Source organism: Triticum aestivum, chromosome 5B (genome assembly GCF_018294505.1).
Source record: "Triticum aestivum cultivar Chinese Spring chromosome 5B, IWGSC CS RefSeq v2.1, whole genome shotgun sequence".
Taxonomy (NCBI): domain Eukaryota; kingdom Viridiplantae; phylum Streptophyta; class Magnoliopsida; order Poales; family Poaceae; genus Triticum; species Triticum aestivum.
In genome coordinates this window covers 169,140,619-169,155,074 of record NC_057807.1, presented here as the reverse complement: position 1 = coordinate 169,155,074, position 14,456 = coordinate 169,140,619, and the positions used below count along the sequence as shown (strand labels likewise).

The following is a 14,456-nucleotide window of genomic DNA, read 5'->3' as shown; positions in this document are numbered from 1 at the left end:
ACATATACCCGTGCATATGTAATGTAGATCCTTGCTTGCGAGTACTTGGATGAGTACTCACGGTTGCTTTGCTACTTCTTTTTTTCCCTTTCCCGGTTATTGTGATCATATGATGGAGTCCAGGAGCCAGAGGATCCCGAGGATGAGTCTACTTGGAGTTCGGCTTCGAGGAGTAGTTAGGAGGTCCTAGGCAGGAGGTCTCGCTTTTTCGATCGTTGCTACTTTTGTGCTGTCCATCTTATGGCAACTTGTTTAACTTATGTCTGTACTCAGATATTGTTGCTTCCGCTGACTCGTTTATGTTCGAGCACTTGTATTCGATCCCTCGAGGCCCCTGGCTTGTAATATGATGCTTGTATGACTTATTTTACTTTTAGAGTTGTGTTGTGATATCTTCCCGTGAGTCCATGATCTTGATCGTACACATTTGTGTGCATGATTAGTGTACGATTGAATCGGGGGCGTCACATACCCTCAGGAGGCGGGTACTCCAGCATTCTTTATAAGAAACTAGAACATAAAGGCGCGCATTGCCGCTCCCGTTCATCCTAATATGGAAAGGATAGAATCATCAAGATGAGCAGAGGAAAATTGAGATAACTCGACCACTACATGGAAATCGTGAGGGCCCCAATATCTTCCTTCTTCTATGTCAAAGTAGGATGGCTTCGTATCATGCACATGGTGTAAGATAAATCAACAATACGTAGCATCCTTGAAAAGGTTCAACTACACGTGGTCTTTTTGCATCACCAACGGTAATATAGAAGTAGTAATTCATGAGTAAATTACTAAGTAACAAAAATAATTAATGGCGTATACTGGCATCTGCGATATGCAACAAGGCGGCTTACTGCCATTGGAGTCGTTGTAGAGGTGGAGTGTTGCCCATTGCTGGTACCTGAACCTGATGTTGAGACCAAGGAGCTCAGGCTCATCAGATTGACATCGTCGCCGACAACAACTCATTCACCGCTGCCAGCACGGCATCGCTCACTTGCTCGGATGGCTTTGTAGACATTCAGTCATTCACTCACAATTCTTCACATTGTCAGCATGTTTTACAAATTGGTAAAAAGGTCAAGCGGCATAGTTTAACAATTGGTAAGAAATCAGGAGAGGTCCGGAATGTTTAGAGGCGATGTGTAATTTCCTGATTATGGTGGTCTCTCAGATGCAGACTCCACGGCGCCTCACCATGGACGGGGAGGGTGAGATAGGGAAGCCAAGTCCTTCAGCGCTGTGAAGTTAGGATTTTTAGCTCTGCCACCGACGCTGCTCTCCACCATCACCAAGTAGTAATAAGACACGGGAGATGGACAGCGGAAGCATAATCACGCAGCAGATGCAGCCTTAGTTATGGAATTGAGAGGAACGCGCGCTCCAATTGCAAGGGCATGGAGGACGATAGCCTGTGATGAACGCCTACGACGAGGGCAGCCGCCGCAACCGCCGTGGAGGTATGCAGCAAGACTGGAGATTAAGAACAATAAACAAGGGGCCTGCGGTGCAAGAATATGGGCGAGTAAAGGGCAACTACACAGAGGCAGACACCCAGAGGAAGCTCACCGGCGGGTCGGAGGACGGCGGCGGCCCATTGAGAGGATGTAACGACGACAGTGCATCGCAGTGAAGTAACGATAGCGCATCGTGGGTAGAGGGATAGGGCTGCCAACACATAGGATGACCTGGCCCATGCGAGTGTGCTTCGACTAAACGTGGGCCTTTCTGGCCCGATTACAGACATAAACGGGTGCTCGCTCTGCAGAGCAGCAGCCCACAAAACGGCTTTTGCGGCGCGTGAACCACCCATGGACGACCAAGCTGATCTAGAGCGTATGTTGCTATGATGTCGTAGTTGTGCTCGCAATTTTTGTTTTTATACAATACTTGTATTGATTATTTGTAGATGGAAGTTGTCTTGAAATGTTAGTTTTGGTGTCTCACAACAACAACCGGGTAGTCCAGTTGGGGGGCGAGAGATGCAGATTCCATTCCTTGCAATAATAAACCAATCGATTTATAATTGTTGAAATGGTAGTTGAATTGGTAGTAAAATGATAATATTAAAATATAGGAAAGAGAGTATAGACAATCTGCAAAATTGATTGTGTATATGAAGGAACCTTTTTAGCGGAAATCCAATTCGGCAAATTGGTTGTATATGAAGGAACCTTTTTATCGGATAAAACCAGTTTGTCTATATCTTCACCTAATAATAAAGCATGCATCGCTTTTGGTCGCCCGTCGCGCCCTTTTGCAAAAAAAAAAAAGATTATCGCGGTTTATTGAAATCAACTCGTAGTCCATCTTTAAGTAGGGACGAATCGTTTTTCTATTTTACATAAAACCCCCTAATATTTATACTAATCAACCCGCAGTCCAACATTAAGTTATAGCAAACTGTTTTCTAAAGTTTTGCATAAAAGCCCCTAATATTTGTGTTAATCAACCCGCGGTACATCTACAATAAATATTTTTTCAAAGTAATCATATATTTTGAACCCTAACCCCAATTTTAACATGTTATAAATGAAATTTGATTAGAAAAATGTGTACAATCTGAATATGATGTTATATTTATCTATTAACTAATAAAAATGCTATTTAGGATGCAACCTAAATCAATGGTGCCTGATCCGTCATTCCTTTATATCGGCGTTGATTCGTATTGCAAATAAACATGTCACACGGGTTGCTCTATGTTGCCTGGCAAGGAGCGAGTGAGGGAAATTATTACAATGAATAAATTACAATCCGTAGGCATGTTGTACTTCCACCACCTTCTCTCTTTATACATGTCCCACAATCAAAGACCCTATGTATGTATTTTTTTAACGAAATCCACATACGTATTTACCAATGGACTACACTATTCTTTTTATAGTGAATGCACAAATAATTTTTATAGCATATGCATACACTTATAAAATTCATGAACATCAAAAGTACATGAAGATTTATTTTGAAAATACCCAAACAATTCTTGTGATAGTCATGAACATTAATATTGGAACCGATGCATAGGATCTTAATTTGTGTTTTATCTGCTACATGTGATGGTGACACATATATACTTTACTAAATAGATTTAGTTTATAGAGGCGACCTCTGTAGTGTCGAACGACACTGACCGGTAGCTATCTGAGTCTGGCCATTGGCGCACGCCATCAATATTATGAGTCAGAACCAAAACTGAATCAAAATGAAAACAGTGGCTCGGATAAAAAAAATATTTACTCTCTCGTTGCAACACACGGGCATGTTTGCTAGTCACTAATAAAGTATTGAGTGCTTCTGCCTATCCGTCTATCATAGTACGTTTTACCAAAAAAAACGGGTGTCTTTTTCAAATAACCCGTTGTTCAATATTAAGTGCCCTCTTCTTTTTCTCTTTGTTGGGCTGCGGCCCAACACACGTAGCCATTGTCCCGCGCACATGGACGCTGGTTAGTATTCCATATTTAGCTGCCGTAGGCCCAGTTCGCTCTGTTTTCAGCCCGTTTAAGTCTCGGGCTTATTTACAAAGAATGTGTTAAACATGATTGTATTATAACTTTGTAACCATAACTTGAATTATAATAATTTATATATGTAGTTTGACCAGAAAGATGTGTAGTTTCCAGTCGTGCTATTAGTTCTTCCTGTTAACTAATATAAAATTCTATTTGCGGCATAATTATTAATTAACCTAATTAATTGTTATGGAGTATTTTAAGAAATGCTATATATATTAAATGTTTTCTACCCAATTTAAATTGGCTAGATATGTGAAATGAAGTATATTAGGCTGGTCGTGATGGTAGTATCATAGGTAGTATCATGCATGCCAACTAGGCAATTTTGATGAGGTGTCATAGAATTAAATGAAGAAAGAGAGGGTTGAGTATCATATCATGATATCGTATCATAATAAATGCTATGCTACTATGTGTCATGCATGACAATAAATAAAGTACTACATGATACTAATATATAATACTATGCATTAGGGAGGTAGTATTATAGACGAGTATCATATGCATAATTATAATATATGATACTCCCGTTTACAACTAGCCTTAGGAAGGCCATCATTGCATCTTTTTTCTGCGGAGTAAGGAGTAGCGAATACGTATATATGCTTTACCCCATTAAATTGGCTAGATATGTTAAATGAAGTATGTTCGGAAGGCCTGCATTGCACCTTTTTTCTGTAGATTAAGGACAAAAAATATTTGTGCTTTGTGGGATTGTAACTCCCCTCCTGTCCCAAAGGCCCGAAATAAGATTGTTGGATTTACATGTATGGTCGCTTCAATAAACATTTAACGGCTTTGGGAGTAATACGAGATTTCAGGATCGTCGCTAAGAGCGAGACTCTATAGTTATTGAATTTATTGAATTAATCCGTCCGGAGTACATCAATCTTGCATTAGTAGTCCATTTTTAAGACTTTGTGAGATAACGCTAACAAAGGGAAGGAGTAGATTTCAACCTCAGCGTGCGTCTCCCTGCTGCCGTCGGGTGGCACTGTCCGGATGTTGTCGTGTCGCATTGATATATACATTTTGGTGTGCATGTCCATTACTTCTTCAGTTGCAATGCACAAGCATATGTGCTAGTGAACATATATACAACCAAGTATAGACAAACTGTTGCACTCCTTGAAACGACGATGAAACAGATACTCTATCTACTAACAATGTTATGTTCATATTTAAGTCGGTGCCAAGCAACAGAAAGAGTACATGAGCCACAGAAAGAGAGCACATGATGCTCTGGGAAATATTTGCAGAGTACTGCTCTCCACAGGAGAGAAACAGATAACAACAATAAACAAGAGTGAGTACACCAGGCAGTTCGATCACATGGATTTTTATTAAGACCAGCAACCACAACTATTGCGAAGCTAGGCGACCAATGACTGACTGAGATGACGACGATGAAGACCTCGGCACTTACTAGGGCATAACCTTTTGAATCATCGTCTCACGGAATTACGAGGCAGCCCTCCCCAACAGCTGAAGGGCCAACCGGGACAGGTGCATAAATGGCATCATCAATTTCCTCCTCCACCTGGGACTGAACCAAACAAGCAGCATCAAAGATGTAGGCCTTCACTTCCTCAAAGCGTGCTTCCGACAGAGAGACCACGGCGAGGAGTCTCCATGCCGAAGCTTCTGATGCCTCCTCGTAGTCATCCCTACGTTTCAGTACAATGTGGCCACTGATCTCCCAAACAGCAGGGTTCACCTGTGTGTCCAGCAGTTCCTGACTCACATCGCCCAGAGCCTGCTTCTCAGCATAGCACTGCATTTTGGAAATGGATTGGATTATTGAGCTAAATTACTAGTAAATTTCATCAACTTATAGTTCAGTAAGAACTGAAAAAATAGGCAACCATGTAATAATGATTTTACCTGGGGAAAGAGGAAGATCTTCCTGCCAGAGTCTGAAATGAGCACATTGTAAGGCACATTGTTGTCCTGCAGCCAAATGCAAGCACTGGAAACCACATTGGCCAGATCATTCAGGGTGTAGCCTTTCTCAAAAACCAGCCCTCTCACGGGGTAGTTCATTAGCTTCGACACCTTCACTCCACTCTTTATCCCGCCCTCAGCAAGGGGAATCCTCTGGGTAGCTGCCTTCTCGACAGGAAAAGGCACTGTCAAGTAGTATGCCTGTGGAGGAAAATAATTGACATAAACATTACTACACAAAGGTAGACATGCTATGAACAGGCTGATTTCTCAGCTTAATTGTTCACGCCAAATGCACACATATGGCGAGGCTAATTTCCGTTGTCAAGAAACCACGACTCCAGCTTTGTCGCTTTTCTGAAGCAAGGAACCCACAACTTCAATGAAACTGAGGAAGTCAAACATAGCGCCATAGCCCCAAGGAGAAACAGAGATCCTCAACTGTGCGTGATGGGTGATTTGTGATATATCTAGAGAATACAAGAGAATACAGTCCAGTAATACTGTTGCCCACACACAATAATGGATACTGCTATACAACTAGGAGGTTCTGTGAAAAGTAAGCTAAAGTGCAATCTGAAATACAATACCTGAAAGTGGAGGTGGTTGATAGTTGCAAAGGCACCCAAACTATTGTAACCAAGCCTGAAGTATGGGCTAGCTGCCTCAGCCGCCATGTGCAGTGCTAGCAAGAAGCTCTCTTGGTCAATCCTCTGAGGCAGATGGTCCAGGACCCGGGGAATAAGAAGAACATGGCCATATTCAATTGGGCTCACCTTCAAAATGTCAAAAACAGGTATCAGCAATTCAGCACTAAGAATACACAAGCTGGAAATTAAATAGATTTGCACAGGGCCAGGATGTACATTGATTGCCACAACATTAGGAGCACGATCAGCAACAGTGACTGCGGCACTCCTCAGGAAGTAGCTGTCATCACTACCACTGTTCTCAAATTGGAAGAGCACCTCCTCCTGGCCAACTTTGGTGAAATTGAACTTGGCAGAGTCAAATGGTTGAAGCACACGATCCACACGGAACTCTGTAGGACGTTTCTTGAGGTGGCGCCCTTCATTTAGTTGGGCAACGAAACCAAGGTTGCCAGGGATCACCTTGGTCTCACATGCAGTGACATCATATCGAAATAAGCCTTGGGTCATCCTGTCCTCCCACTGCAATGTGCGAAGCAAGATATTAATTTTACAAAAGATTTGGTATAGTCTAATTTAGTATCGCAGTGAGCTGGGATAACTCTAATTGACATACTATTTTTTTTTAATTATGGTTATTCAAGATACACCCCACCCCCCACCCCCCAGCGATGCTATTTGAAATATATCTGCGGTCTGCCGGTTAGATAAACAACAGTAAACAAACAAACCAAAGAAGTGAATATACGGTTACACATGCATGTCGACATGTCGGCAATTAAAGAATATTACTCTTAAGTGTGTAAGCAGTTGTTACTGCTTGCCTAACAGATTGCCCCTACCTTACTATGCATGGCAAATATTTTCAAAAATTATCTCTGTACTCTCCTGGAAGCTAGTGCAATTTATGAATGTCGTCCATAACAAATTCTACACTATTCAAACTTCTTGTGCAAAATTACTAGTGGTGAACTTCTGCTTACCTGCCCAAGGAGGAGATTGATGAAGAAATCAGTAGGAACAGCATCCTCCTGTAAAGGCAGCTTTGTTGGATTCGCCTTGAAAGCATAGACAGGAAGCTCAGAAACTGCTCGGAAAATGCAACCAGATGTTAATTTAACAGACGGAAAAACCTTTGCTTCTGCTGACAACAAACTTCTAGAAGTTCAATATAATTTTTTTCTCCTCCAGATCCCTAAAATCCTCAAACAAGATAACAAACTTTTAGAAGTTCAATATAATTCTTTCTCCTCCAGATCCCTAAAATCCTCAAACATGCAAGTAAAACCTGTGGCTCTTATTTTTAGCCTACCTACCCACAGTTGGAAAAAGAAATTACATCTGTTCAAGCGAAAAAAACACCCACGGTGACAGTTTTATATAACAGTTAAAATAGTAAAATTCCTCAGTAAAGGATATCATTTCTAAAAGTGGTAAACGCAATTGTTTACTTGTAAAGATCCCAGCTTTCTGGAGAAACCAAGATATTTCCTTTATCCACAGAAACATCATAAGAAAAAGTTGCATACCAAAAAATAGCAATAAAATTTTGCATATTACATAAGCATCTAACAGACCCGAAACAAAACAATCATTACAGCAACAGGATTCCGATCTGAATCGGGAAGAAAACGACACTAGATTCACCCAGGGCAAGGAGGCTCACCAGGCAGGCAGCAATGTCCGAGGCAGTTCCTCCCACACCCTCCGCGTGGCCGCTCGCCAGCGTCTTCCTGGTAGTTGGACACGACGGTGGGTACCCTCTTAATCGTCAGCTTCATCTCCAACGTCTTACAAAGAAAAGTCTCCCACTCTGTTGGTTGTACTCCTCTGTTTCTCTCTCGGAGAGTGAGCCAGTCGGTCAGTCAGTCAGCGGATGATGGTTAGGGTGGGATTTGGTTAGTGGGCGGGCGAGAGGCTCAGAGGCGACCGCCGCCCGCGAGGAAGAGGAGGTCAGATGGGCTGCCGCCGGCGGACGGGAGGGCCCCGCGGCCGCCGTGCGAGGCGGGGCTGGAGGAAGCGATGGTGGCCGTTGGCTCCACCTGCGCAGCAGCGTGGCCGCGCCGGAAGGCTGCAACGCTAGCCGTGATGACTTTCAACGGCCCAAAAGGGGAGAGGGTGAAGCTCCAGTTGGGACTGCCGCGAGGGATCCGAAATCCCTCTCCCTCTCTTCTCTTCTCTTCTCCGGCGAGGCAGAGGGCGTGGCGATGGCGGTGTGTGGGTTCGGTTCAGCGTTGGGAGGCGAGCGGAGCCGGAGGGGGAGTGGGTGGCGTTAAAAACGACAATGGTGGGGGAGGCGGATCCGTTCGTGTGGTGGTGGGTTTTTCGCTTCCTCCCTGTCTTCGGATTGTGGCCTGGCAATGCGTGATGAGTGGTATAAATGATACATCGGCATATGCGTGATGAGTGGTATAGATGATACAACTCCGAGAGGGGGATTCTATTCTTCTTTTTTCAGATACGTTGACCAGTTGCGCCAAATGCCGCAAAGACCTACTAAAACCATGTTGTCGATGTAAATAGTTTTCATTTTGTAAAAATATATGGCGCAGAGACCCGCTGAATCCATGTGTGTGTTGATTTATTTTTTCCATGTGTTTAGTTGGTTTAGTTGTGGGAAAGGACATATGATAACAAAATTTACCTCCTTTAATTAAAAACAATGAAGATTGTTGTCTATGATGATGCGCGCACACATTTTAGTTTATCTCTAAGCAAAATGGCGCAGAGTGCGATTTGATACCATGAGCATGTTGAAAATATTTGCATTTTTCAATGACTTTATGTTTGAGCAAGCGCAAAGACCATGTCAAACCCAAAGTGTTTTGAAAATATTTGACTTTGCTAGTAAAAGTGGGTTTTAGCTACCAGTTAGGGTAGCATGCATATTTTGTTGTCTTATTCGAGCAACACAAAGCCAAATGGCGCAAGGTATATGACATACAACTTTACCGTGAAGATTCCTTGACTTAATTATGTTCAAACATGTTTGGAGATCAAACACATAATTGGTGTCACCTTCCTGAACTAAAACCCAAAACACATTTGGAGATCAAACATGGCCTTTGACAATAGGAAAATTATTACCACAAATAGAGTTCAGATGTTACATGCTACATAAAATTTTAGCTTGAGCAACTATCCAGCTATAGGTATATAAATTTCCTAATTTTAATCACAACAGCAAACAAGAATCTTCCTAAAGGGCAAACTCCCTTATGCCGTGTTGTCCTTTCATCTATTTCAAAAATTAACTTGTGCACACGGGCACCGAAACATTTTGTCAATGCACAATAAAATATTGAACACACAATAGTCTAGTTGGGAATTCAAATGATTGACTTTCACACATCAGCATACACTCAAATCATAGAAAATTTGTTCTTTCCGGAAATGGAAACTAACATCAACAAGTGGCATGCTCCATCCGCCCTTTGGACTGCTCTTCTCCTCATGCCTCCCCTTCAATCACTCACCATATTAATAACACCTAAATACGAAAAACCACTTACGAATTGTACTGGCATGCAAAACATTGTATACTGTGAAGCATAGCAATGCCACTAAGTAAGATGGGAATAGTGATATAATTAGTTCAGGTTGCAGCCATCCAAAGCATACCGATAACACGAAGATAAACTAACAATAAATATATCAATGCATGTTCATGACTGAATTCACTCTCTTTCATAAAAAAATGTAAGAAAGTGTAACCACCTTAAGTAAAAAAATTAGAATGAGCAAAAGCACTAATATCCATAAATACACGCATGTACTTTGAAGGTGCTTGTGTCTCATGTAGCACCAAGGCCCAAACCACTATGACGCTTACCAAATTTCTTGAGCATCTAAATTTAAAGTAGCAAAAAAGAAGAAGAAAATCTAAGTGAGAACAATAGTAATGCTTGACAAACAGTACCATACATGGAAGTTGATACACAAAAAAGCTAGAAAACAATAGATCAAATTGAAAATAATGATGCTTATCAAAAAGTTCATGGACTTTTATCAGCACAACCTGTGCCCCTAGCAACCACACAGAGTCATCAAGTTGCATTGGTTAAGGTGGGCACATGGTCCAAGCTTAGAATTATGATCCCAAGGGGCAGCCTATGGCTAGCAGAACAACAACAGTTGATGCAAGGCCAGCAATTTTGATTGTTAAATTGGTTAGTTCAATACACAAAATTAGTAATATGTTGTTAATCCATGACAAAGTGAGGAGAATAAAATAGGCAAGTTGATAACGCAATGCAAGGATCGGACGACCAAACTGGCATAGTTGACTGAAATGAGCAAGATCGAACGGCCAGCAAAGACCCAAATCAGGGGAGAGCTGTTAGGTATAAAATTGCTTTCCCTGGCTCATATAAAATTAGACACCCAGGTGGTGTGTTCATCAGCTCATCGAAACAATGGCCTGAAATAAAAGCTCTTTCTTATGAGCCTAGATAATTGTTTCTTCTCTCAGCCACTAAAAATGGTTCAGAACATGATGTTGACATGCTGTAGCATTACATTGTTTTCCCAGTGTGCCAAGATTCTCTAGCCATGCATGCTCATTAGCCTGACAAAGTTAATTTTTGTTTTGGTACCAAACACCTATCCTTACCTAACGAAGACCAGTAGTTTGTTTGCTTTGGAAACAAATATGCCCTAAATCATCATGCATAAACTGGTTGAGTTATGGATGTGCCGAATGAAAGGTTTAGCTAAATACATTACTAAAACACAGTAGTTCTGAAATTATTACTTGGAGTAAGCATGCTAACCTCTCCATCCTACATTCCAGTATTTCTTCGACATTCAGACTAAGCTCATGTTAATTTCGGGTAGGCAAGATAGTACTTCTTCTCATCTTTCAACCTGCAAAAATGATTGGATGCACCCTAAGTGCATACAACATGATCTCTGAACACAATTTTATTCAAAGCATATGAACAAAATACTAATTGGACTAACTGCTCCAATCATCTTCTAAATCTAATCAAGGGAAACAACAACATAGAGCAAAAATCTTCAAATCATCACACGGCCAAAGAGAAGCTATCTATGAATCAAGCTTTCGTTCCTAAGATGCACCACCAATAAAAAGCATTAATTTTATAAGGTGCGAACAACTGTACCTTGAAGCACAATCAACATGCTAGACCTAGCTCCTAATTCCATTTAGGAATCATCATCTTCATAAAGTAATAAGTAAACTTGGTCATCCATGCACCAACTGTAGTGTGCTTGCTAATTTCCACCTATGTCACAAATAAGACGATGTCATGTTCAAACTGAAGGTGAAAGCAGTATACATTCAGTTTCTAATTTATTTTAGTAGTAAAAATCCCTATAAAGAAGCAGACCAACCACTGGAAATAAACTGGCATGGAACTAAATCAGTGTCCACAAAACCATAGACATGCATGCTCATCAAGAATGTCATACATTTTACCAGAATGGAAGCTTAGTTGGTGTTCGTGCCCTACATCAAGAACCTCCAGCCCACACAATAGAAATCCGTCCATCTTGGCCATGAATTCACCTAAACAGGAAACAAAATAAATGTTTTCCTCAGACATAGTACACTGAAGAAACAAAATTATGCCTGCTAAACCGATAAGCTCTTATGACTGAACAAATTCCATCTGCAAACATCTCTACCTAATAATAAAGCAAATTGGGTTTCGGCCGTCCGTCATGCACTTTTGCAGAAAACCCCCTGCGTTTTCTATGAATTAACCCGCAGTACACATTTAAGTCATAACCGAACCGTTATTTTACATTTTTACGGAAACCCCCCTGACGTATTAGATAATTCACCCGCCGATCATATATAAGTCAAACACATGTTTTTTTCTAAAGTATCCATATCTTTTAAACCGTAACTCCGATTTTAACATGTTATATATGAAAATTGATTAGAAAAATGTGTAGAATCTGAATATGATGTTATTTTGTTTCTTAAATATTTTTTAAATATTATTTTGGAAAATATTTAAGTCAAACAAATATTTTACTTAATTATCCATATCTATTAAACCGTAACTCTGATTTTAACATGTTATATATGAAATTTGAATAGAAAAATATGTAGAATTTGAATATGACGTTATTTTTACCTATTAAATATTTTAAAATATTATTTTGAAAGCAAACTTGTAACCTATAGGGCACGTCCGTTTTTCTTTCGTACCGCGACGATCTGGATTGCAAATAAACAACACTAAATCATAAAGAGACGAAAGAAAACATCGATAACCACACATGAGCACCTCTGAACAAACTGGCAGGGGAAAAACAACATTCAAACACACTTTGGTTTGTGTGAACACCGAGGCCACTAAAGGTGAGAAGGAGGATAAGCGGCAACGCAAAAATGATGCCTCGCTAAAATAAAGGGCATGAACATATTATGGTTATTGGGTTAAGAGTGTGTGTTATTTTTTTCTCCCGTTGCAACGCACGGGCTCTTTTGCTAGTCATTGTTCTAGGCAAGAAAATAATTGAACAAAGCCCATATGCAATTATGACATCAGTCCCCAGTTTGTCACTTTAACTCTTAAGGCTTTAGGTCTCTTGACATATCGATATGATGTATCCATATATATATAATAGTAGCATTACACTATAGGCAGATTAAAAGATAGTTTAGATGTATTTTCCAGATTTTTCTCTAGAGTGAACACATGAGCTTGAAAGGAGGGCCAATACTGGGTCTACCATGCAATAGACATGTGCACCATCAACAATGGCATAATTCAGCCATGTAGATGATCACTAAGACATGCAAAAAAAAAGATAGAAAAATGCATAGAAAGCTTGGACTTGAAATATAGAAGATTACCCAGTACCCACTTGGTCCACTGATGGGAAATACACGTAAGTATCAACTAAATGCAACCACAATCAAGTATGATTTCTTCAATCTATTTAGGGTGTTTTTTCACGTACTGTGCAAGTAGCAAGGGGTTGTTCTTCAGTAAACAACATCTCATTAGGTTCAGATGACGCCCATTGACACTATATTGCTAATTTAAGTTAAGTTGTGATCCCAATATTCCTCAATGTGGCATCCAGTATCAGCACAACAGTAAGGCGAAGGCATGACTTCGAAACCTAATCGCAACGCAGAAAAAATAAAATGTCAGTAAGTCAAAGACATGTAAAGACGCAAAGGTTACATGAACTAACTAGACATGCCAAAATTGACCTGCTCATCTTCGAGTTCCTCTAGCACTGCTACTTCCCGTTCGAGGAGCTCTCTGTATCAGCCACAGGCCTGCTCATCGTCATGATGCTCACCTCGGCCTGCAATTACATAAAATTTAATCTAAGCCTGATGAGTACTTTATCAGTAACTACATATACACGAACAAGATTAAAGCAGCATACAGAGAGGTCCAAGAAGAAGAAACAGATGCAAGAACAGAAAAAGGGAAAAAGACAAGAAAACTGAGGTGTCTTTATGCCTGGACGAACAAACGATCTCGGCAGGAGCAGAGGGGAGGGACCAGAGCAGCAGAGGACGGCCAACACAGTGCTATACCTCATCCACCATTAGAGTGCAGTAGATGGGGAGGCGTGGTCCGACAGAGATGCCTCCTCTTGATGAAGAGGATGAGACGGCACCGACAGAGCATGGGCGGCCGCATCTCGGCCACCATGTGGCACGGACTAGGCATGCCGAGGTAGGCAGGGGGTCCCGTAGCGGCGTCGCCATGGACGCTGATGCCGCCTCCAACTTCCTCCTCCATCACCTCCAACGCATCTCCTTCCTGCTCGTGGCCTTTGCACCCCACGCATGCTGGTCAGCTCACTTCGCCCCTCTTGGATGCCAAGGCGCTGCCCAAGCCATCCACGACGCTGACGAGGCACCGCCCAGGACCGGCTATGAAACCGCCGATGTGTCGGCCACCACGCGGCTCGGACGAGGCATGCCGCCTGGCGCAGCTACTGTTCCCCTTCTCTCCAGGGATCTAAGCAACAGCGGCACGGTGATCTTCATCGGAGCGGCAACATCAATAACCAAGAGGCGACGGCGGTAGGTCAAGAGAGATTGGAGACAGGGAAGGGAAACTGGAGGCGACCAAGGCTCGTGAGATATTTTGCCGGTCCACCTCCTCTCTCCAACCGCAGACGAAGGTGAGGCACGCACGACTCGCGCATGATGCATCGGTCAGCCAGGCCCCACACGCACATGCATCGGTCAGCCTAGCCTCTCTCTCTCTAGATGCAGATGAGACGCAACGCAACAGCACGAATGACAGACAAATGGGACCAGACCAAAACAGAGCCCACCTGCAGTGAAAGAAACAGTCACGCAGGCAACAAACGAAACCATCCACGGCTGCCG

General features: G+C 41.9%; 1 protein-coding gene across 4 annotated transcripts; it reads right to left on the bottom strand.

Moving 5' to 3' along the window:
- Nucleotides 1-4,676: 4,676 nt before the first annotated feature.
- Nucleotides 4,677-14,209, bottom strand: LOC123110933 (GDP-L-galactose phosphorylase 2). Of its 4 annotated transcripts, none has more exons than XM_044531577.1 (12): nucleotides 13,650-14,209; nucleotides 13,314-13,411; nucleotides 13,055-13,219; nucleotides 11,549-11,645; nucleotides 11,239-11,361; nucleotides 10,885-11,001; nucleotides 7,779-9,602; nucleotides 7,096-7,199; nucleotides 6,329-6,634; nucleotides 6,053-6,238; nucleotides 5,403-5,663; nucleotides 4,677-5,292 (listed from the first exon to the last, which is right to left on the bottom strand). In XM_044531577.1, exons 7-12 carry the CDS (start codon nucleotides 7,891-7,893, stop codon nucleotides 4,972-4,974), a joined length of 1,293 nt encoding a protein of 430 aa, XP_044387512.1. In that variant the 5' UTR covers nucleotides 7,894-9,602; nucleotides 10,885-11,001; nucleotides 11,239-11,361; nucleotides 11,549-11,645; nucleotides 13,055-13,219; nucleotides 13,314-13,411; nucleotides 13,650-14,209; the 3' UTR covers nucleotides 4,677-4,971. The 4 variants fall into 4 exon arrangements, with proteins under 4 accessions (XP_044387512.1, XP_044387511.1, XP_044387514.1 ...); XM_044531576.1 differs by having other exon boundaries at nucleotides 10,885-10,978; XM_044531579.1 differs by having other exon boundaries at nucleotides 10,885-10,978; nucleotides 11,556-11,645.
- Between the last annotated feature and the right edge of the window lie 247 nt (nucleotides 14,210-14,456).